The sequence below is a fragment of the Sinocyclocheilus anshuiensis genome, unplaced genomic scaffold (genome assembly GCF_001515605.1).
Source record: "Sinocyclocheilus anshuiensis isolate Anshui unplaced genomic scaffold, SAMN03320099.WGS_v1.1 scaffold306, whole genome shotgun sequence".
In the NCBI taxonomy this organism is placed as follows: Eukaryota; Metazoa; Chordata; class Actinopteri; order Cypriniformes; family Cyprinidae; genus Sinocyclocheilus; species Sinocyclocheilus anshuiensis.
The window spans coordinates 1,517,166-1,542,886 of record NW_015544175.1 but is presented as its reverse complement, the minus strand read 5'-3'; the positions used below and the strand labels follow the sequence as shown (position 1 = coordinate 1,542,886).

Below are 25,721 nucleotides of genomic sequence, written 5' to 3'. Positions count from 1 at the left end.
TCTGTGTGTATATGATATGAGGATAGTTTTACTCAAATGAAACGGTCAAATGCTCATGAAGTGACTCAGAGCAATTCTGGAGATGTTGTTCATGTATTTATGTCCTCATTTAATGAGAAGGCAGGCGTTAATATCACCGGAAGCGTCACGCGCGCTTCAGTACGAGTAGTAAACAAAACCGTGCGTCTGCGCCATTCATTAACACAGAGACACGAAGAATTCATATTTAAATAGTCGTTTTGCGGCTTAATATTTACAAATACTAGTAGGAGTGTGCTCATTTGTGTGTGCGCGCACGTGTGTGTGACACACACACACACACACACACACAGTGCGCGCACAGTCCGTTGCACTCCGCTGTGCGTGATACAGAGAGCGCGACCATAACGTAGAGACTGAAATGACATGCCGTCGTGTAAATAAGATAAATAACATAAGGCTATTTAGTTTGTTTAATAGAACAAGGTTCATTTATACCTGTTCTATTGGAAAGGTAACTTTAAATGACTTCTGTTGTGATCTGGGTTATAGAGAAAATATAATTAAATAAAATTAACTTGACCTTCAAGGGGGCCGTGGGTTGCCGTTGAGGGGGACCGCCCCCCTAATATAATGGCAGGGGAAACATTGTTTAAATTTGACAGGTTTGCGTTTCTATGCGTGCAATATTTACTCATCATATGCTTTTCAGTATAAATTTATAGTCTGATTTTCATCCCTTTCTTACATTTACCAAGGGCTTTTCCATGTGACACAAAGATTTTGAGCTCAGATCAAATTTTAGTATTTGTATACTATTTTATTTATTTTATTTTTTAATTGGTTATTTTGATATTTTCAGTTTATTAATTAATTTTAGTTAAATTTTTAGAACTTTCATTGTGATTGTGATTGTCATTGTCATTTTTATTATTTTTTTATTTTTTTTAAAGTTAATTTTTAGTTTTCACTTTCAGTTTGTAATTTTAGTACATCAGCTTAAGTGTATTTGAATTAGATGCCAAGGCAACATTTCTATGTTTTTGTTTAAATTGTAATCTAATATTTATATTTTATTTCAGCAAAATTTTTTAATTAACCTTATTTAAGGATTACTACACTAGTTGGATGTTTTTGATACTGAAAATATGGAAGAATGTGAAACTGCAAACTCTATTGACATTTAGATTAGTAGAACTGGACAAATGACAGACATGGAGAGTAATTACTTGCCACCATCACAACTTTCAAACCACATAATCAATAACAGAACACTCAGTGATGCTGATCCTTTTGCACTATGAATTGCTCTGTTGATAATTATTACTGTTACACTGTTATTTCAACACATGCCAAGGAATTCTGCATTGAGGGCCAGCAGCATTATTAACAAGCACTAATTCATTTAGAATAAAGACCAAGCATGCAGTAATACCTTGCTGATCAATTACAGCTTGGCTGTTAAATCTCTGTACCTTTCACACTCATTTCTCTTATCCAGGTGCTTTGCGTTTCATGAGGAAAATCATTGGCCTGAAGGACGAGTTTTATAACCGATACATAATGAGGAACTTCCTGTTTGAGCCAGTGGTCAAAGCTTTCCTCAACAATGGATCCAGATACAACCTCATCAACTCAGCCATTATAGAGATGTTTGAGTATGTCAGAGTGGTGAGTACACTTATCCAGTCATCATATATTGTAATGCTCCTGAACACACTGATAGGTTGTTTATTTTGTGTGTAATTGCTGTGTTTTATGTGTAGGAGGATGTGAAGTCCCTGACGGCTCATATCATAGAGAACTACTGGAAGGCCCTGGAGGATGTAGACTATGTTCAGACGTTCAAGGGACTGAAGCTTCGATATGAACAGCAGAGAGAAAGACAGGACAACCCTAAACTTGACAGGTCACTGGTCATTTCAGACCTTTATTGTTATTTGGATCCACCTATGTAGTAAAATAACTTTTTTTTTTTTTTTTAAACTACTATTCCTAAATTTATATTGAGAAATGTTTATAAATCTGTTTTCAACCAAAGAACTGATTTAAAGTCTCCTTATGGTATGCAGCCACAATAAAAGCCCTGTGGTTTAATGTTTGACAGCCATAATATTAGTATTTTAATGCAGTGCTGTAAAATACAATTATTTTTATTATTATTATTATACTAGGCAATGTTTTTACTCAAATTCTCTAATGGATGTTTTTAAAAATGTTTCACTAGGAATAATCTTAATTGTAAAAAAAAATTAAATAATGCAGTAAAAAATCTTATATAATGTTTGTTATAATGATGTGAGTTGATGATGACGATGTTGTTAATTGTTGTTTTTCATTACTACTGTATGTTACTACTATTTGTTTCTTTTAAAATACATTAATCTTAACATTGAAATATCCATAGATGCTGTTACGGCAATAAAAACAAATAATAATTATTATTGTATTTTACAGTACAATAATACTATTATAGTAATATATTTCTTAATTTATTTTAACTATTATAAAATATTAAAATAATATTTATATAAATATTTAATAATTCAGTTTCAGACTTTTTTTAAATTGCAGTAGTATTACGATATTAATATTACTTGATTTGATTTTTTAAAAATATTATTTAATTTATTCTTACTCTTATTGTTGTATGGTCATTTTGAATAGGCTTCATTTAATAACAATAGTGTGAATGTGGCCTGAGACAGTTTAAGTGGAGAAAGATAACAAAAAAAAAAACTATAAGGTCTAAGGTGAATTTTTTTTTTCTTGACTTAAAATTAGGGCTGGGGATCGAGTTTCATACTTTTTAGGCACCGACCGAATTGCCTTGATACCATTGAGTATCAAAAAATTACGTTGTTTGGTACCAAATTTCGATACCTAATAGGGTTAATCTCATCAAAGTCAGTGAGCCAATAAGCATGCAGCATGGTTTATGTGCCTAAATCAGTGTTAGGCTCCGGCGAGGCATCAAGGAAAAGACGCGTTACATGACCATTCATTCACACTGTAGCGTAATGGTACATAAGACAATTTATAAAATTTATACTATGCTTTTACTCAAAACTCACATTAAACTACCATCGAGTGTTTGTAATAACTTCTGATTGCAAGCAGACAGGCAGGCAGACAGCGCTGGAAGCAGCTAATGCTCACCAGGTCGTGTAAATCAGTGGAAAATGAATAGAAATTATGATTCTGTCTAAGCTATGCGTTTTAAAACGAAAATGCACTAGTGTAAACGAAGCCTAGGGACATTAGTCCTGGGGACATCATCAGTGAAGAGAGGGATTGTCTGTCTCCTGACAAAGCGGACATGCTAATTAAAAAAAAAAAAAAGAACTGTTGAGTGATTTAAAGATCTTAAAGGGTTAGTTCACCCAAACATTTAAATTAGCCCATAAATTACTCACCCTGAAGTCATCCTAGGTGTATATGACTTTCTTCTTTCAGACGAATCCAGTCGGAGTTATATTAAAAATTGTCTTTGATCTTTCAAGCTGTACAACGATAGAGCTTGAAAGATCAAAGACAATTTTTAATATAACTCCGACTGGATTCGTCTGAAAGAAGAAAGTCATATACACCTAGGATGACTTCAGGGTGAGTAATTTATGGGCTAATTTAAATGTTTGGGTGAACTAACCCTTTAAGTTTGCAGCAGTGAGCCTCACATACTGACTTAAAAACAGTTCATTTTGCACTGAAAACTATTTGAACTTTATTAAAACTATTTTCACTGATTAATTGTGTTGGTTACATTTTGTTCCTTTGTGCAGTGACTCAGGAGATGAGCCTTTATGAGTCTGTAAAAACCTCAACAAACTGAAAAAAATTGTTTTATGAGGTAATGTGTAATGTAATCTTGTTAAAATGTATTTCATAAAGTTGGTATCGAAGTCAAGGTATTGGTATCAAAAAATTTTGAATGATACCCAGCCCTAATTAAAACTGGATTGGAATTTCTTGTGCATGTAATAGTTACTTTTGAGTGGAAGTACCTTTTAATGTATTTTTTGTGTGTCTTCATGCTTGTCACAGTATGCGGTCGATTCTGAGAAATCATCGTTTTCGCCGGGATGCGCGGACACTGGAAGATGAAGAGGAGATGTGGTTTAACACAGATGAGGAAGACTTGGAGGACGGTGAAGCTGTAGTGCCGCCCTCAGATAAGATGAAGAGTGACGAGGACCTAATGGATCCTATCAGCAAGTTCATGGAGAGGAAGAAACGTATGTTACTGCTACATGCATGCGGCGTAATATTGATGTCCAACTACTATGATCCACTGTTTGATTGCAAAATGCTACTCACATTGCTTGTTGTGTTTTGATTGTTTACTTGTTTTTTTTCCTCTCTCTTTTCCCAAGTGAAAGATTCAGAAGAGAAGGAGGTGCTGACAGGGAAGGCGAGCCTCTCAGGACGGCAGAGCCCCAGTTTTAAACTCTCCTTCTCCAGCTCCCCAAAGCCCAGTCTGTCCTCTCCCCCAACCGCATCCCTCCACCCCGGTTCACCTGGTTCTCCAAGTTCTCCTGGGACAGGAGCCCGGAGCCCCCCCCCTACGGCAGCTGTCACCACTAAGGTAATTACGCTGATTCTAACAGATCAAACAATGTTCTAAAATTGCCTTTGTTACCGGTTACTTCTTTTTGATGGCATCTTGCTCCTATTCCAGGGAGGTCTGGTGGGGTTGGTGGACTACCCCGACGACGACGAAGAGGACGAGGATGAAGAAGACGCAGACAGTAAAGAAGAAAGTCCTCCGCTGTCCAAGAAGTCCAAGCTGAGCTCCTAAAGCAGTCCCTTGTCAATCAGTACAGTCAAGCTCAATGGGAGCTTCATCCAGAGACTATTGCAGCGCTCAGCCTAGAACTCAAAACTGAAACAAAATGAATGAATACACAAATGAATGGATAAATGAACGAATGCAGCCCCCCACAGGAGTCCAAGGGGCGCCATGTGAGGAACAGAGAAAGGGAGAGTAAGAGAGGGAGAAGATTCGGTCACAGAGCGAAAAAGTGAATGTCTCCACGTGGAGTTTGTCCAAGTGCCAATCTGCAAGAAAGAGAGAGAGACTCTTGAAACGGACGGAGAGATCAAACATGAGATAAAACTGGTCTGGACAAAGAATAATAAAAAAGGATTTAATAAGAAATGAATTTCGACAAAGCTAGAAGTACGGGGGGTAAAAAAAAGACCTCACACACAGTCAGTCAGTCACTCACAGACACTGTTGCCCCACAGAGCGTCCCAGGCTTGGACCAGGACACACTGCCCCCCCTCTCAGGGAAGGACCTCACATGACCCGAACTGGGCCAGCCAATCCACAACCATCACTCACCTTTGCTGACTCATCTCCATTTATTTCTCTCCTTCCTCTCGACCCTTTTTTCTGTTGCTTTTTTTTCCTCTTGATTATTTTTTTCCCTTTTTTTTTGTTGAGTTTCTAGGGCCAGACGGGACACTAGGGAGCAAAGAAGACTGGGTCGTCATTGTTTAAGATGTCACCGTTGTTCTCGTGGCTCAGCGGAAGTTCTTCCTCTTTCAAAGCCAGCAGTTCCCTCCTTTTTCTTGTTGTTGTTCTCCTCTCTCATTTTTTTAAATGACATAAGAGACCTGCCTTTAAATGTTCAGGACGTTTTCAGCCGCACTTGAACAGGTTTTTAAAACCTCAGTGGGGGGAGATAGTTTTACCCTTTTTTTGCCCTTTAAAACTGCAGATTTTTTTGAAAATTTGTAAGCCCGTCTTGATTAAAGATTGAGTGGAACTCTAGATGTGATCGATTTGTCATATCTTCATTTTCTTTTCTTTTACATGAGTGTACTCTTAGTTGTTCGGTATATTTGGGACCATTAAAAAGATCTTTGCTGTAGTAGATCTCTCACAGTTGTGCTGGTTCCCTGTATCATGTCAACTGTGCTGATGTGTCTTTTGAAATGGGATTTCATCACTGAAATGATCGTCCTGTCTGCTCGTCTGAATAAGTCAGTGGAAAGTCCTGCCTCCGCTGACGGAGGCTTTCTAAACAACCTGCACACAATTAAAGATACGTTTTTATTTTCTGAAATATGTTTCCCTTTGTACTTGAAAACCATGAAAATGGAGCAGTCGTGCACTAGAGGGCGTCCTTCACTGTCATTGGCGTGCAACAATAACAAGCAGGAGCCAGAAAGCAACTTGGTCTATATACACTAGCAATCAAAAGTTTGAAATAACTATTATTTTGTTATTTAACCACAGTAGAAACAGTGATATTGTGAAACATAACAATCTAAAAGAACTGTCATCTTAGTATATTTTAAAATGTAATTTAATTCTGTGATGGCAAAGCTAAATTTTCAGCAGCCATTACTCCAGTCTTCAGTGTCACATGATTTTCAGAAATCATTCTAATATGCTGATATGTTAAATTATTGGTGCTGATTAATTAATAATGGGTCTCCTTATCAATATTAAACAGCAAAAACTGTTTTCGACAGTAGAATGATTTCTGAAGTATCAAGTGATACTAAAGACTGTAATGATGCTGAAAATTCAGCTTTGCAATCACAGGAATGAATTACATTTTAAAATATACTAAAACAGAAAATTATTTTTTAATTGTTTCACAATGTTACTTCACTGTATCTTTGTTCAAATAAATGTTGATCATAAAAATATCTTACAAAAACATAAAAAAAAAATATTCCAATCTTTTGACTGTAGTGTGTTTTGGAAAAGTTCACGCTCTTACTCGTTTACAAAAAAAGAAGTGGATTTCATGACGTGCTATAAAATTTTTAAGACATTCTCATTTGCACAAATGAAAGCAATTCCCAGCCTGCACAAATCAATCCTTGTCTGTTATAACTCTTCTCTATTTGTGATTTTAAGCATGTTCTTCTACCTCATCGCTTATTATCATTGCCTGAATGCAATATGTCTCATCTTTGGAGAGATTATAACTCCCATAAGCAACACGCACCTGCCAATGTCCTGGCACTAGCATGGATTTTAATTAGAAATTTAACCATGACAAATCAAGCCACACAAATGCTCTTAGAGTTCAGCTCATCCCCATCCACTGCCAGTCAAATCCAAGAGCTGCTGGCAGTTCCTCAAAGGAAACACCATGCCAACATCACCGCACGGCCTGAAGTGTCTCCCTCATCGTGTGTGGTGGTCTGCGCACATTATAAAGCTGTTTTATTTATTTGTTGAAGATTATTGATCCTTTCCATTGGCATGTGGTAGTGCCAGTGCTCATGGAGCCATTAGGATACCAGTGGAGAGTTTCTACAGATGTGCCTTTTTATGTGAAGCCACCCAGCTACTGAACGATTCAGGTCAGATCAGGATCTTTGGAGATACTATGTAACCTATCAAGAAAGGGTTGATGGTTTAAATGATTTGTTTTGACTATCCCTGCTGAAAAGACCAGCTTAGACCAGTATAGTGCTGTCCAGCAGAACCAGCATGGTCGTTCTTGTCAATCTGGCTGATGACCTGGTTAATGTATTGTAAGAGGCCTATAGGCAATTGTTTGGTTCATGTTGGTAATTTGTGTTGGTGCACTTAGATTCAATGCATACTTTTAAGGCTATATGTGTTCAAAAGTTTGGGGTCAATAGTTTTTTTTAATTTTTATTTTATAATTCTTCCAGCAAGGATGCATTAAATGAACCAAAATTAACAGTAAAGACATAAATAAAAACATTGGTAACACTTTATTTGATGGTCCCTTTTGAACATTCTTTTGACAATACGTAACACTACACCTACATGTCTACTAACTCTCATTAGAATACAATAACACTTATATTTCAAATAAATGCAGCTCTTTTCAACTTTCTTTTCATCAAATAAATGCATTATGCTTTCCATAAAAATAAACAATTGTTTTTAACATTAAAGGGTTAGTTCAACCAAAAATAAAAATTGTGTCATTAATTACTCACCCTCCTGTTGTTCGAAACCCATAAGACCTTCGTTCATCTTCGGAACACAATTTAAGATATTTTTGATGAAATATACGGGCTCTCTGACCCTCCCATAGACAGCAAGGTAACTACCACGTTCAAGGTTCAGAAAAGTACTAAGATGATCGACATCAGTGGTTCAACTGTAAAGTTACGAAGCTATGAGAACACTTTTTTTGCGCAAAGAAAACAAAAATAATGACTTTATTCCACATTTTTGTCTCTACTGCATCACTTGGGCGGCGCTGACCCAGATCCGGCGTAATGACGTCATCACGCCGGATCTGGGTCAGCACCGGCACCGGCACCACAACACGCTCGCGTCATAGTACTGTCGTGAACGCGCGTGCAAAGTGACGCAGTAGATACGAAAATGTGGAATTAAGTCGTTATTTTTGTTTTCTTTCCACAAAAAAGTATTCTCATAGCTTCGTAACTTTACAGTTGAACCACTGATTGTGTTCCGAAGATGAACGAAGGTCTTACTGGTTTGGAACAACACGAGGGTGAGTAATTAATGACAGAATTTTCATTTTTGGGTGAACTAACCCTTTAATAATAAATGTTTCTTGACCACCAAATCAGCATATTAAAATGATTTCTGAAAGACTATGGCTGCTGCAAATTCAGCTTTTTCATTGCAGGATAAAAAAAATGACATTAAAATATATCCATATAGACAAAGTTATTTTAAACGATACTAATATTTCACAATATCACTGTTTTTACTGTAATTTTATTAAATAAATGCAGCCTTACATACATATACATATATATTTTAAACACTTCATAAAAACTAATGTAAAAATATAATTTTAATGTTATTACAGTTTTTCTCGATTGCTTAAACACTATCACCAGGCTTTTGAACTAAAATTTCAAAACCATAACGCCATTTATCAAAAAGCACACCCATTTCCCTAAACTATAAACACTATTCCCCTTTTTGACACATGAATCAGATTTGTTGAACTGTTACTGCAAAACTCTACTCACAAATACCTTCATTTCCCATTGCCTAGACCATGTTGTCATTTAGAAAGCACTAGCATTCAATATTGTTCACTCATGTCAGCATAGCTTGAGCTCAATTAGCACAGTTACCCACGTGGAAACACTAAGAGTCAGCATCAAATTGCCTTACATACAGATAGAGTTTCTGTCTGCTTCCATTTTGTAAAAAGGATGTTACAGTTACAGTAATCAGTACTTCTATTTTTGTAGGACACAGAGACGATGGAATCGAAGAAGCCTGACTAGACATTTCAGCTGATGCCAGGGGTGGATCAGGCATGCAAGAGGCTTTCCCCCTCGCTGCCTAGCTTGGGCCAGTATAGCCTGTGATGTTGACGAGATTCTCTGGCCTGACCCAGAACAAAGACGTGATGCTGGGGCAGAATATTTTTTGTTGTTGTTTGGTGTATTGTACTGTACAGTACATTAATGAATAAAAAATGTGCAAATGTATACACGTGCTCATTATGTGAAAAGTTCCTTGAGGGGGAGAACCACAAGCAACATAACTTATTACTGGTTTTTGGTTTTTGTAGTATTGTTTTGAATGTATCTCACCAGTGTGTAATACTATGTTGTAGTGTGTGTGTTTTTGAAAGCTTGTGTGTGATGTCTGAGGGAAAAGTTTGGTTTTTCAGCAAGAGTGAATGGTTTTGAGTGTAGAGCTTCATTTTGACCTGAAAATACGATGTTTGGGGAATTGGGTGAGACGTTATGGATTTGTGTTTACTGTTTTGAGAATACGAGGCATAGTTTCAAGAAATGTGTTTAAGCAATCGAGAAAAACTAACTATGTTAAAAGTATTTTGAAGTGTTGACTGGCCTTGTTGTATCACTGCAGCACAAAGTTGAAAACTGAGTTACTTTTAATCTTTGTCTCAACCTACAATACAATTCCAATTCCATCTTTTTCGTTTTACTTGAAATCTGAGTTTCAAAAGCAATATGTGCACTTGCACTGTCCAAACTAAATTTGAAGTGGATCGTTTGTTTATTGCTCTGCGTCAAGTCACGTGCACTACCTCTGATCCACCAGTAGACGGCGGGCGATGTCCACACACACCTCTTCCCCAGGAGGAGAAAGGCTTTTGTGACAGATTGTATAATCGTTTAGGGGCAGTAAAGTCTGCCGAGCAGGAAGTCCTCAGCGTCTCTCGTCAAGGTTGTCAAAACAGCTGCACAATGTGCACTTTCATGTGCACAACTGGACCCTGTCGCCCCGACCAACAATCGCTTGTGTTCGCTGCACAAAGTGGCCTCTGTGTCGGCCGGGCCACCTCCTTATGGCCCGGCGGCCGCTGTGGAGGTGATCAGGGGGCATGTTCAGCATAGCGTGTCTGTTTGTGTGATTAATCACCATGTAAAACTCCAGCGTATCCGTTTTGGTGAGAGCAAGGAGCCACGGGCGCCTCTCCGTTTATGCGTCATTGTGTCTAACGGTGCCCGGTAGCTGAGAGCAGAGGGCAAAAGTTTGAGCATATGGTTGAGATTAAGGCGCTAAAGAAACTGACTGATTCACATGATTGGGATTTGTTTTATTTTGAGTTTGGCTGATTACTGAATAAACGTTTTAAAAGTGATTGATCTTTGGGAATACTCACTAAAGCCTTTTGTTCAGTGTAGCATGATCATAAACATCCATTCCACATCCAAAGTGTTAGTTGCTTCCTATATGTGTTTACATCTGTTCAGTTTGGTCTTAGGCTATTTGCATGCTGTCTTCATGAACCTTGGTTGTTTCTAAAGTCTAAATGATCATTTATTTTGTAACTTTCAAAATCATACTGCTTGGAATAACATTGCCATATTAAATTTTTTTGTGGCTCTAGCCACCGGGCCACCCCCCTGTGCACGGCCCTGCTTAACGGACACGAGCACATGGGGGCCATTGTAAGACCGCAAGCTCACATGAAGTGTGCCATTTGTGACAGGGCCGCACCAACCCTCCAAAAAAGAAATCTCTATTGTGATCTTTTTTTAATGTCTCTTTCTTAACTTGTTTTTTTGATCGTACTGCCAAGTTTAGACATTTTTCCTTTTAAAAAAACTTATATAAAAGCAAATTATTCCTAAAATATTTTAATGATATCTTAACACAAGACATAGTGAGGTCATATGAATTTACTCTACTTTTCTTCAGAATAGGCTCATATGAAGATGTTTCTATCACATGGAAAATTCTATTCTGAATATTTCTTTTTCAGTCTTTTTGTCTGCTCTGTGAATCTGAACTCAGCTTTTTGCGTTGTGTTAAACAAATTATTTCATGAGTGATGTTTTCTCCAGTGAATGGTAGCCAAGACTGAACTCTATGGACCTCCCGCAATCTAGTCCAGCTTGGCTTCACATAGAGACTAAACGAACCCTGATTAGACAGACAACAAATTTGAACAAGCTTTATTAAATTCACATATTGGTCTCTAGTGTGGGCTAAACACTGGTTTAGGCTAGAAAGGATAGCGGGATAATCTACCATGTTAAATTTACCCTGTATAATGTTACATAAATGGACTAGTGGGTGTTTTCATTCTCAATCAATAAACACATTTGAGCAGGCATGAAGAGCGAATGGCTTTACCATGTGGAAACACACACACATATTTGGATTCTTGCCTGCAGTTAATGTTTAAATATAAATATAACCTGCAGTTCTTGTTAGAGTGTAAATATAACATGTACAGCTGCGAATGTGCTGTTCTTGGCAGTGCCATTTTGGTTTTTAATGTTAAAACATTACTATTAAACTTTTACAGACTTCGCTATTAATATATTTAAATCGAGGGTCTTTACAACTTCTTCAGTGATCTAGATGGTGATGGTGTTTAGCTTTTGCTTGTCTGTGGCACTGTGTAAAGGGTCATGACTGTTGCCGTCTCTCTCTCAGTTGCCTGGGTGAGAGATAAGAGAAGCATGTCAGTCTCTGCTGATGTTCAGCATCTCTCTTTCTTACTCCTCTGTCAGTAGCCTGGGGGTCTCGGTTAGCCTGGGCGTGAGATAAGAGAAGTGTGTCAAAACTGTACTGCTGTTTAGCACTGTAATGCTCTGTTTCATTCTCTCTCTCTCTTGCCACTTCAACCTATTTCAGGCTTGAAAGTGGGTGGATTATCTGGTGACAAGTCCCAGACAAGCGTTCTCTCATTAGCACATGTGGCGTTCCATCACATGCTACCTTTGAAATGCTTCTACATCTGAGGCCACAGTCGGCATGTCAAACACCTTGACAGAGGTGTCGGAGCCCATGTGTTTGATTTACACCCCAGCGCCGTGCTCAAATCGCCACATGCTGTTTCTTTCAGCACTGAAAAAAACTAAACAAAGTGATTAAATTTAATTAATTGCATAATTTAAAAAACAAAAAGAATGGTATGTAATGTCATCGACATCTGTTAAAGAGCTATAAAATGTGTTTTTGCAGGCTGTTGCATGTGCAGCACGGATCTATTCTCTTTCTTTCTCCCTCTGTTAATTTTAAGAGCTCATTTGAGTGCATCATAAAAACGACTGCATGAAAGACGAGTGTTGCTCTCAGTGCTCTCATATCTGTCTTATAACCCTTAACACACATGCACATACACACACAAACGCACACATATAATGATGCTTAAAACAGGCTGTTAACATTGTCTTGATGGTGGAGTGAGGTCTTCCACTGATTGCATTGGGAAATTGCAATGCATATATTTATTTATTTATTTTTATACACTTTTATTTATAAATATATAAAATATACTTGTATATATTTATAATTTATTTATACACACACACACACACACATATATATACAGTGTATATATATATATATAAGAAAACTAATTTTATGAAGGCTCTGTAACGCGGTTGACGAGACGTGAGACGTGTGGATCCATCTGCAGGCTTTATTAAAGAGACGTGGTAAACAGGCAGGGTCAAACAATGGCAAACAGGTATATGGCGGGCAAAACACAAGAATAGTCCCAGGGCTAGCGTAGGTCACCGATCGGCAGACAGAATCACAGGGGCGAGACGAGAGGGAAAAATCCAGGAAAACAGGCAAAGATCAGAAACCGCGAAAACAGGCAAGGCAAGGCAAAACAAGGAAAACACAGAGACTCGGAATGGGGTACGGGCTAAACAATACTCAGCAGAGAAAGGTGGCTAGAGTGGGTGTTATATAGTGAGTGAGGTGATTAGAAACAGCTGTGTGCAATGAGTGCAATCAGTGCAGTGTGCAAATCGTGCAAAGAATGATGGGATATGTAGTCCGGGGTGCTATGCAACAGTTTGTGTAGTGCGAGAGTCAATGTAATGGAAAGGGTGACCTCTGGTGGTGAATAAAACGGAAGTCCATGGACCGAATTCGTGACAGGCTCCAGTATTATTACAAAATATGCATTCTTTTCCCAGTTCTATAAATGTAAGAGTAAAATGTTATTTATATCAGTTATATAAGTAAGATAAATTATTCTTAATTTATTTGAAGTGCAACATTTGTAGGGCAACAACTAGGTCTTTCTGCAGTTAACATTATTTAGTACATAATTCCAATAAAAGTTATTTTTGAAAGACTTGACTAATATCTTTATTAGTGCATCTTAGGTCAAATATTTAGAGACAGTATAGCAGAGACAGGTCACTTGTATTCCCTTGTATTCCTAGTTAAGGAAGTCCGACCTTCCAAACAAAAGAGACAATTGGTAAAATCAATGCTGGGTGTTTGATGACCATGGCTGCATCTGAAATCGCATACTTCCCTACTGTATAGGCGAAAAAGTGTATGTGTCAAAAATAGAAGTATATCTGAATTCACAGTAGTCATAAAAGAGTAGGCAAAAAGTATGACCTACTACTTCCTACAATGAACGTCAGTGTGGTTCAGTGTTGTTTTGGACCCTGCAGACTTTGATTATATGAACAAAAACTGTCTTCAAATGTCTTATTTTGTGGTCCACAGAAGAAAAGTAAGTCACACAGATTTGTAACGAGTGTGAGTAGATTCTTATTTTTAGGTGATCCATCCCTTTAAAATGAACTGTGGTACAATGCATACTATTCTTTCCCCTCTCTCTTTTCCATATGGGTTAAATCTACACGACTTCTTTAAAAAGTAGTTCGGAAACGCGGTTAATGTGTGTCGATTTATGTGTTGAGGGAGAGAACAGAGTCATCTCTGTTAAAGTACATCAGGGGCGTTGAGATCTCTCTCCTGCTGTCCATAAAGCCCGCTCAGATTGTAAAATTGCCTTTCACAAGATGACACAGGAAGCACTCCCTTGCTGAGGCTCAGCCATTCCCCATCGACCACAAATCACTGCGCACCATTCAGTTGCTCTGACAAACTCTCTCTGGGTCAGAACTGGTACAGTAACAGCTGGTTTTGAATTCAAAGGTGCAGTAATATTCACAAATTTTTATGGCTGGTTGAAAATCAGTGATTTGTTGAAATGCAATTGTCTACTGTCTCCGCTGGTGGTCACGGGCTAACAGGTCAGTGCGGTCTCAGAGGATTGTGCACTGCTGACAGTCAAATCCATTGTGCAGGTCTGCTTCGGTTCATGTGTCTCACTTTGTCAGGACTTCACATGCTAATCAAAAACATGTTTAATTTCAATCTATTTATGACCTGAGGAAACATGTTGTAGGGCCACAGCATGAAAGGTTCTTACACCTTTTACTGTCCTCTGTGGAAGTAACTGTTCCTGCATACCTTTTTATTGGTTTCTAAGTGGATATCTTTTGACTTTTTGAATTTAGATAAGTTGTTGTTGTTGAAAACATTCATATTGGTTCTAGATTCATTTTATAGATCTCTGCCCTTTTTAAATAATTTCTAGTATCCCCTGGCTACATTTAGAATTTTTTGGAATGGACTCTTCCAGGTTTATAGAATCAATAGAGTTGATTCTACTATGGTTTTCTTGATTCTTAAGAAAAAGCGTTGAAACAATATATTGCAGATTAATGTAACATGATTGATAGTTTGAATGACAAGCTATCTTATAGCCTTTTTAAAAATAATATAAGTATACAGGCAGGTATAAATAATAATATAAAATATAGCCTAGGTATACTGTAAGCATGCAGTAAGCATACAGTAGTTTCTTTAAAGCATTTTCAGCCGGTCTGCAGTAAATCTAATGGTGAAAGACACAAGTCACGTTGATCACTCAGTCAAGTAGCTATTATGTATTAACGACTCGCTGTTTTTAAACGATTCTGAGTTATTGATTCACTCATAACTCGCTCGGACGCCACCTACTGGTGTAACCTACAGAAAGAGCCATTTTGGTGAACAGATTCAAAACATTCAATTCAATGGGATGAATCAAAATACTGGTAACATTAATGGACACAGTCAATCGACTCCCTGATGTGGTGAATCAGTTTACTGTGAATTGTTACCTGGTCACGCATTAAAACGCCATTGACATTTATCACCATATCGCTGTATAACTTGTCAAAACTGATATCGTTTGATATAGCCTAATTATTTTATTTATTAACTATCTTTGCTGGTATGATGGAATATGCTCTTATTTACTTTAATTTATGACTCGTGACTGAAGAAAACATGACAACGTCACCGGTAAGTTACCGATGCTCGTTTATTTTTCTATTCTTTGTGGGAATGTTTACGATTGTGACAATAGGATAGTCTTATCACTCTCTGTCTGCACCACTACATCTCTGAGTGGGTTTCACATCAGCTGATTTTTTTTTTCAGTTGTCAGCTAATGCTGTTTTTTGCTGTTGTTGTGCACTCATTCCTAGCAGCTTTGTGTGGATTTGATGGCTGTTTGTTTGTGTTTGGAAGTTCATATCATTTATGTGCTCAGTACAGTGTGAAAATATCACTCGTACTGTTTAACCAAGTGTTATGTCCTACATCAGTATCCATAAATCACCCCCATACTCATACCCTATTTGATGGACAGCCATTTGAAGTGGTGCCAGAAACCGACGTGGTTGTTATGGAGTGTACTCGTTAAACCCCATAATGCACAGTAACAATGATTTTACAATCAATGTACACTCAATGGCTAGCGAATACCCATAATGCACTGTGATGGTCGGGTGACAGTAAATGCCGTTCACAATGAAATCATACGGGTGTAGGTTCCATAATGTTCTTTTTAGCAGCATCATATGACCCCTTTAATTGATTTTAAGTTGTTTAATTCAACTTAAGTTTTATGAAAGATATCAATTTCATTTCTTTACTACTAGAATTTGCCATTTAGCTAAGTGTCAGATGTTTATTAAACAGTAAGCACAAACTACTCAAAAGTGTCCGAATTGACTCACTTGTTTTCATTCACTCTCTATAGAGGACTGTAGAGGAATAATGCGAATAATGCATAAAATAGTAAATGAGGGTATGGGGGTGATTTCGGATACAGTCCAAGTCTTTGTTTGCAATGGCATATTAGTGTACTGCTTACTGTATACTGCACCATGTGTACTAAATTATGTACTGAAAACTGCTTACTGTTCTTTAACTATTCTGGACAGAATTTCCCCAAAGCATCGTAAGCCTGTGTAGATATTAGAAACCATTGGCACTAATTTCCTTACTAAATATCTTACAATACTTTTGGGAAACAGCCCTGTGCTTTATGCTGCAATGTCCCATAGTTTGCTGTATACTGCATATTTTTGCCGAACGTAAAATGTTTATTTGTTTCATGTATACAAAAAATATGCAAACTACCCCCCCCCCCAAATAAAAGTATGTAGTATTTCAAGCATACTTTTTTTGTCTTTTGTGCCTTCTCTTTAACTGATGAACTGATGATTGAACAGATCAAAACAAACATCAATGATGAGTGATGAGCTGTTTTCTCATAAGTGCCACTAACTGTTGTCATCCGATGCACAGTGCAGTGGCTGGATTAACCCAAATTCCATGGCCAGTCCTGAAGGTGAGAGGTCACAGGTATTATGGGATCTCTCTGCAATCTTTTGGGACAGGAATGCCAGTGACCACAAAAGACTGCCTTGGCTAGATGATCAATGAAGTCCAAACGCTATCCGTTAAGGTCAGGGTTGAAATCCAAAAAAATGGCGCTGTAGTGGATCCAGGTCAGAGGTGACCGTGAGGCCACATGCTCTCTGCTCAGTCATGTGTGAAGTTTTGAGAGTCGTGTTTCGTTCTGTTTAGTCACATTACAAAGAGATATGCTGGCTTGTGTTGCACACAGAAAACAAAGACCCTGTCAAGGTGATACAAGACGGATGACCCAGTCAGGATTTATTTTGTGTCAGTGGCTGGCTGACTGTATGTTATGCATTATGTTTAGCTGCTATTTAACTTCTGTTATACTGATAAGCACCTGTTATTTTCATTGTTGGGGAAAGTTACTTTTAAAAGTAATGCATTACAATATTGGGTTACTCCATAAAAAATAACTTGCTTATTTATTTTTAATAACATAAACCCAAAAGTTATATTTTTGCCAACTGTAAAGGCTCTTTCACACCAAAAGGGAAATTAATAACCCCCAGACTGGAGGAAGTGCCTCTGCCTCTGCACTTCACTCCCAATTTCTCTCAACACAGGGACAGGAGAGGTGTCAGTAATGGGAAAACAAAATTATTAAAAAAAGTAACCCAGATATTTTCTTGTAAATTTAAAAGTAATGCGTTACTTTACTAGTTACTTGAAAAAAGTAATCTGATTACGTAACTCGTGTTACTTGTAATGCATTACCCCATCACTGGTTATTTTCTTAAAGGGATAATTCATCCAAAAATGAAACTATCATTTACTCATCCTTTATGTCGATCTAGTCTCGTATGACTTTTATTCTTTTGTGGAACACAGAAGAAAGTATTTTTGGAAAATGCCTCAGTGTTTTTTTTTTTCCCTGTATAATGAAAGTCAATGCAATCCAATCCCCAATGTTGATTTTGATCCTGTTGGCTTTTAGTATGGACAAAAAACAGCTCAAAAGCATCCTTCAAAATATCTTCTTTTGTGTTAAAAGAAAGTCATGCATGTTTGAAACTACATAAAGGATGAGTAAATGATAGAATTTTTTGGTGAATATCCTTTAAAAGAGGACATTTAATATTAGTAGTTTTGATTGTATGTGAGTTTTGCAGTAGCAGAGCTACAGCAGGTGGTCATCAGTCAGGTCGGACAGATGTCTTCTGGCCTGTGGAGGTCAGAGTAAACAGACTGAGCTCCGACCTCCGGTGTGCTGAGAAAGCGAAATTCTAGCGCAGTCTCTATCCTCATTGATCGGCAACACTTTAGCATGCATTAGATTGCACCCACCCGACAGCATGCTCTAATGAAATCAATCTGCTGTGGAAATGCCTCACCCGTGTACCGGAGACAGGAGGAAGATTTACAAACCTGTTACTGTACCATCAACATCTATCATTTGGGATTTTCATATATAGCTATACTCAGTCACCGTATATAAATGTGTATGTGAGTGTGATTTATGTGTGATTTATGTTCACATCCTGAAAGGAAAAAGCATTAAAGGAATAGTTCACCCCAAAATTAAAATATGCTGAAAATTTACCCTTAGGCCATCTAAGATGTAGATGAGTTTGTTTCTTCATAAGAACAGATTTGGTCAACTATTCCTTGCAGCATAATGCACAGCATGCAGATTTTTTTCTTTGCATGCAATACCTGGATGACCTGCTACATTTGCCTTAACTATGCACGAGATACTGTATCCCACAATGTAGTGCATCCTGACCTTCTTTTTTATTTTAAGTAATGAATGATCTGGAAGCAATATTAACTATGATTTTCTTTAACTACCTTTTAACTACTTATTTGATGATTAAAGGACAAGTTTGACCATTTTCAACCAGCTTTATTTGTAGTAAATGCAAACAAACAATGTGTACATTTTCTCTGTGTTACCAGCACCAAGATCTCCTGGTTGGTTTGTCAGCTTTAGTGTTTTTGTTACAACTACAGATTCTACTTTACATTTCTGTATTCCCGCCCACGGACAGTTGGAGCCCAGGGAATTATGGGTGTTGAAATTTCCCTAAATTTTTGGCAAAAAGGGAATTTCATAGCCCCTTTTCTCTGTTTTCTCTAGTCATGTAACACATTTTTTGACCTTCTACTGCATAGACAGCCAAGTTTAATTAAAAGCCCATCTTTCCAGCGGTGAATTATCCTTTCAACCCTTAGTTAAGCTCCGGCCCATTGGTTACTTTTGCCAACTCAGACTTTACAGAAAATCCCATAGGAATGAACTGGAAATTTCTATGAAATGTTTTTTTTTTTTTTTTGTAAAATTAACTCATGAAATTGATTGGATGTTATTCTTATGTGGGCTAGAATGAATTGTTGCATTTCAAAGCACTTTATCTTTTTATTTAAAGATTTTTTTTTAATAGAAATTATTTTATTTGGCAACATTGTTTGATATATAGAGTAGATCAAAAACTTGGTGAAATTGGAGAAAATGGTGGATGGCAACTGTTGCTAAAGTAGGATTTGCCAGTAAAGTTTTTAAAACAGATCATAGACAAGTATCAATTATCTTTAAGACATATTTATGAAAATGATCTGCAAATTATGCAGATTATAACCTAGTAAAATATTGTCTCATTTACCAATAATTGCATGGATAGGACAATTTTATATGTGTGGTTTCTGTTGTACCTACATTTTTTTTGTTGTTGTAAATTTAGAAAAAAATTATTAAGTTATTGGTGAATCGTGATTTATTCATGAAAACGCAGATTTCATGCAGAAATTTGTGCATATGTACACTTAGTGACTGAGACCCAATGTGTTTTTAAACTCATTTTGTTTTTACACATTGTTTCTCATACTTTTCTTGCTCTAAGTTAGAATTCCATTCTGAACATATCCCGTGTCTGTTTTACCCCGTAGCTCAGCTCAGTGACACACAATCTCCGCTCTAGACAAAGTAATAAATATCTCTTCTGCGAGATAAAGGGAGAGTGTGTGCGAGATGATTACCCTCAGATGTGCCATATGTGTGAGTTTACCCACAGTACACACAGAGCCAAGAGGATGAAGGGAGTAGAACATCCCCACACTTGTTCTTTTCATCCCTTTATTCTCGGAGGAAGAGGCACATGTATATTTTTTGGGGGGCTGTGAGTGGTGTGTTTTCTCTCAGTAGGGATAATGCTAGTCATTAATCAACGTGTCTTGTGCTGAAACGGCCTCCCGCTTGAAATGTCACCGGGATCCGCTGCGCCCAGCGCCCGCTACCGTTCATCTGCTCTGTTAACTGTTTGCGGGGGCCTCCCGCTGGTTCACACACCTGGAGCAGAGCCAGCCGACCGGGATATTTTTAATTCCGCTTCCCCTTTACCTCAGTTCTCAGGAATGCTCTCCCACCTACACAGCGTCTGCTCACCATTACTTTTATTTGAAATTCAGATCTATATTTGCTCATCAGAAACACATGCTATGGTGGGTAAAATGCACACAGAGCACTTGCAATGAGGAACATCTTGGAGCCCATAACTTAAGCTGGCTGTTAAATTTCCCGAACCATGTGAATATGTGTATCTGTGTTACAGGAACACAGGAAATACCATCTTATTATCCAGGTTTTTGATCTATATGTCCATACATGACATGTCGTATAAAGGCCCGTGCTGTGAAGATAAGTTGGGACCAGATTAAAAGAGACTGAGAACCAGGTCAGTTTCATTCAAGCTCAGTCACACACAATACTCCCATTTACAGTGAGTCACAAACACTCTTGTGTGACGTTGAAGTGGATCCTTTTTGTTGGAGTGATGATGTGTGGCATCTGCGCACTTCATAAAGTCCTCATGCTCACGGGGGTCGTGTTATTGTTGTACTGGGAAGTTCTTCACATCATAAATACGCCCCGGGAAACGCGACTTTGAGGAACTGAAACATGCTTTCGAGGTAACGCGTAATTTACACACCAAACATTCCCAGAGGCAGATGCCTGTCTGACTGACTGGGGTAAATTGTGGACATAACGGCCGCAGGCTTGCTTCTTTTTCCCTCTTTGTTTGAAACCGGAATTTGAAATGCATAAATAGGACAAATCTGCCCGGTTCTCCTCCTGGACCCAATCTCGGTAAGTTTGGGGGAAGTTTCTGTGATCAAAAGCATTGTAAAATGGTTCCAGGGCAGGATATTTCCTCAGTGTGTTTCTAAGGTTTAGATGGACAAGGAGAAAGAAAGGTTTCCCTTCCTTTTTCTTTGAGCTTTTGAGGGGAGACCCCAGAGTTTTTTTTTTTTTTTTTTTGGGTAACGCTACATTCCACAGCAGTCATGACAGTTGGGGTGGTCTCGTGTAGGTTTGCATGTCTTCATGCTTGTCTCTCCCTCTCGGGCACAATGAAACATCTTAAGCGAAAAGTTCAACCCTCATGTTCTGTTCAGATTGACTTTACTGTTTTTTTCTTTGGGCATCCAGACATCCCTGTGATTTATTTGTAAAAATAATAATATGATTATTCCATGTCTAATCTATCACATTTTTGATTTTGTTAACTTTTCTGAACGAAGATACGATGATAAGATGAAGACACACAAATGTTCAAAGCCAAACTATTAATTGAGTTGATAAATATTTAAAGAATAATACATGATTAAAATCTATTAAAATTTCACATTTTCTTTTAACTGTGATTGGGAGGGGAAATGGTCAAATCAAAATTTTGGGGCTGGTAATTTTTTAAAAATATTTTTGAAAGAAGTCTCTTTATGCTTGATAAGGCTTAATTTATTTGATAGAAATACAGTAATTTTGTGAAATAATATTACAATTTAAAAGGGCTGTTTTCTATTTTAATATATTTAAAAATGTAGCCTAATGTATTTCTGTCAAAGCTGAATTTTCAGCACCCATCACATGATCCTTCAGAAATCATTCAAATATGCTGATTTTGTGCTCAAGAAATATTTCGTATTATTTTGAAATGCTTGTACATTTATTTTTCAGGAAGAATAGAAAGAATAGCATTTATTTGAAATATAAATATTTTGTAACAATGTAAACGTCTTTACTGTCCCTTTAGGTCAGTTTAAAGCATCCTTGCTGAAAAGCGTTCATTTCTTTAAAAAAAAAAAAAAAATCTTACTGACCCCAAACTTTTGAACAGTATGTAGATCTAACTACTGAAAACAGATTTCTGGTTTGAGTTGACATGGAATCACCCAGTAGTAATTTCAAAATTAAAGTATTATATTCCCGCTAAAATATTTTAATACGCTTCCCTGATTAAGCAGTTATTATTGAAGCTTTGACCATCTGAGACCCCAAACAGAACATAAGGGTTGCTGCTTTGTTCATTTTATCCGTGATGATTTACAGTTATCACAATCGATAGTATATAAATCTGAAACGCATTTCTGTGGTGCGCCACAACATAAGCAAGCATTTGATTGGCCGACAGATCTCTGCACTAATTAGGATTGCTTTAACAAAGTGCACTCCTCCCCCTGTTTTACATGTACTCTTTATTTAAATTGGCCCTGTCATATGCAGAAAGGCGGCTGCATTGTTGTGCAAGGGCCGGCAAGTTTCACACTCGTGTGTTAAGGCAGATGAGGCTTTCCTTCCTCTGACTGCACAAAAACAAAACATGTAAAGGGAGGAAGAAGCTGCCAATTAGAATCTACAGGCCTGTGGAGCTGTGGCTGCTGATTGGCTAATTGGGTGTCTGACCAGAGAGCTCTCTCAAGCAGCGATGCAGATCTCATGCCTCAAACATTAGCGTAACACTCCCGAGGTGTCTTTTGTGGCTTTATTTATGGATTATTGTGTTTCTCTTTATCCTTTTCTATCTCTTGCTTTAATTATTTTTTTTTTCTGTCTAGCACACAAACACTTGGATCATGTCCTGTAATACAGTGATGCCGTTATATCATAATGTCACCTGATATGAATTGTCTTATGCCTGGTGAAGAACTACTGGAAAATGACTAATAATATGTATTTTAGAACTTCTATCTTGTATCTTGTACTTTTATATGTTGTTTTGAGATATAAATGAAACCAGGTATTTGATAATTTAGGGCTATGTGACTGTTTTTGAAATTAACATCTTTCCCATCAGATTTTATTATTTTATATAAATGTATAATATTTTTTACAGCTGTAGCAATAACTATTTGACTGGTATTTTGGCAGGAATTATGGTAAGGAATACCATGGTAAATGTTTGTTAGGAATGAAACATTTGCATCAAATTGCACTATAATATGTGAGCTATACTTTACCGCGGTTAAGACAGCTGACTTGCTATGATTTCTGACAGATAGTTCACTCTCCTGTGATGTGACCCTGTTCCCCTCACGCACACACACACACGACGCGTTACTCTGCGCTGATGCGCAAAATTTAGTCTTTGCAACTTTACAGATCTTCTTTATGCACCAAGAGCTTGTAACACTCCAAAGAGAAAGGAAAACTTCAAATCGCATCATATGACCCCTTTAATATCTGTAGTGATGTAACATTTTGACATTATGTAATCAAATATTGGTGATACTTTTGTAGAATGTGGATTATTGCAGGTGGAACATGATTATGGGATTGACAGAATATCTGCAGCACAAAAGGGTTAGATTATTAGAGCAGGTCAGTGATGTTGGTTGATTATATAAGCTTTATGATGGTCTGTTAATAGCTGACAGTGTCGGTGGTTTCTCTCCGTCAGCATGCACTGCACTCACGTACCTCTGATATACATAATGCAAATACACACTATTTTTATTCTGATGCATTATGCATGTCATCGTCTGTGACGTGCTTATGAATGTTGAAAGGATTTGCTCATAGCTGTGATGGAGAGGGACTGAGCTGGCTGAGGTTTTGCGCATTTGTCTAGTTTTTTCATCTTGTATCTTCCCCGTTCTTTGCCTGCTCACAATATTTTAATGGATAGCTCACCCAAAAATGTTTAAAATTGTCATTATTTACTCGTCCTGCCATTTCAAACCTGAATTTTTTTAACTGATATAATGAAAGTCAATGAGGCCTGGGGCTGTCAAGCTCCAAAATGACAAAAAAACACTGTAAGCAGAACACTGCAACCAGATCATTGGGTATGTTTGTACACAAATTTTCCTCAATTGAATGAATTCGATCTGACTTCAGATTCCAGTTCTGTTTATAGGAACCCTAAACTTTGCTCTTTGATTCACATATTCATTTCCATATTTAATCGGATCGAAATTTCATTTGGATCGAGCTCATTGGGATCAATTGATGTGTTTACATGAAGGCTTTTCAGTCTGTTTGAGCCTTAAATCCAATTGCTAACAGATTATTTTGGTGCATGTAAGCATAGCTCTTGAGTCAGTGAGAATCAGATCATTCCAATTCATGAACAAATCATTCAGACTGTTTTTGTGATCTAGATTAAGTGATTTCATTAAAAATATCCAGCGCAAAAGAATGATTCGTTCACTACTGTCACTACTTCTCTAAAAGAATAACGACTTCATTGGAATTAACAACAGACCCAGTTGCTGTTGTATTACTTTAGAAGACTTTAACAATAGTTTAAGTCATATCGACCACTTTTATAATGCTTTTATGGTTCTTTCTTGACATTATAGAGGTTGACAGCCCCAGTTCTCAATTACTTGTATCATAAAATGAAAGGCAGAATATTCTTCATAAATTAATATTTTGTGTTCCAACATGAGGGTGAACTATTCCTTTAAAACTTGAGCCATGCATTATCCAATTCAAGTGAGCAGAAAGTATAAAAGAGTGAGGCGTAGATGAGAAAAGAACCGAAAGAACAACCACTGAAAAAAGAAAGGAATAAAAAAAAATGGGTAAAAAGATTTCGCTTGAGTTCTGTGCTTTATATTGAGATCTGATGGCTTTTGACAATAGTGAGCCCCCTCCTCCCCCTATCCAGATGCCTCTACCCCTGAGGGGGATCTCAGGGGCCCACGGCTCTCCGCTCTTGGGAACTACCGTGGATGATTGGCCCCCCGCCATACCCACCAACAGCGCTCACCCGAACAGAGCACCGCGTGTAGTGCAGAGGCAAGCGGGGCGACCTCAGGGCCTTCTAATAAGCAGCAGCAGCCATGGAGCCGGACCTCTGAAGAGATCCAGCAACAATGATTGTGCAATAATATGGAAATGACAGCAAAACCTTAGCTCAGCTACCAAACGGCAGCGCTGTGACGGGAAGCCGTTTCCGAACTCATTAGGGTTTCTTTATGTCTCTCTTCCTTTTTGCAGGCATTCCCACTTCTGATCAGACTGATTTGTTTCAATACTTGTGCATGCAGCTGTTTGAACCTGGCAGGCTTAGTATGTGTGGTGTGCAACTGGACAGTAAAAATACCCAAACCCTACTGGGCCCCTTATCATGTACAGCACACAAATTAGGCAAAGCAGCATCCATCTGCCGCACAAATAGAGCTCCAACCCGAACCGGCGCTCTGCCATTGTTCTGGCCATTCGCCGCCCCTCCCGGAGTAATTCATGTGCCCCGCTACTCTGCTCACCCGTCACTGGCTATTCACTTAAACCTGAAACATTTCCATGGGCACAAAGGCTTCAAACATGGCCGTGACAAAGGAAAGGATTTCTGCGTTTCTATTCTTTTCCTCCTCTCTGTCTTTCTCCTTTCTTCAAGACATTGTGTTGTTTAATTGGTTGTGCTTGGTAATTTTGTCTCTTGTCTTCTCCCATACTGAGTGATTGTGCGGGGACGGACGTTTGCTTTGACTGGATCGGACAGGAGCGGGCTCCCTCCCGTATGCTGGGAGCCGTCTACCTTTGTTAGGTACGCGGAGTTCGGTTCGGGCTCCG

General features: G+C 37.9%; 1 protein-coding gene across 1 annotated transcript in view; it reads left to right on the top strand.

The window, feature by feature from the left end:
- The window catches only part of LOC107696138 (serine/threonine-protein phosphatase 4 regulatory subunit 3-like), a 14,109-nt gene extending 8,059 nt beyond the window's left edge, over positions 1-6,050 (top strand). The window contains exons 11-15 of the mRNA XM_016496327.1: positions 1,481-1,650; positions 1,746-1,888; positions 4,024-4,214; positions 4,353-4,564; positions 4,658-6,050. Of these exons, the coding sequence (XP_016351813.1) occupies positions 1,481-1,650; positions 1,746-1,888; positions 4,024-4,214; positions 4,353-4,564; positions 4,658-4,777 (836 nt within the window). The 3' untranslated portion in view covers positions 4,778-6,050. The remainder of the gene's footprint in view (positions 1-1,480; positions 1,651-1,745; positions 1,889-4,023; positions 4,215-4,352; positions 4,565-4,657) is intronic.
- The last annotated feature ends 19,671 nt before the right edge of the window (positions 6,051-25,721 follow it).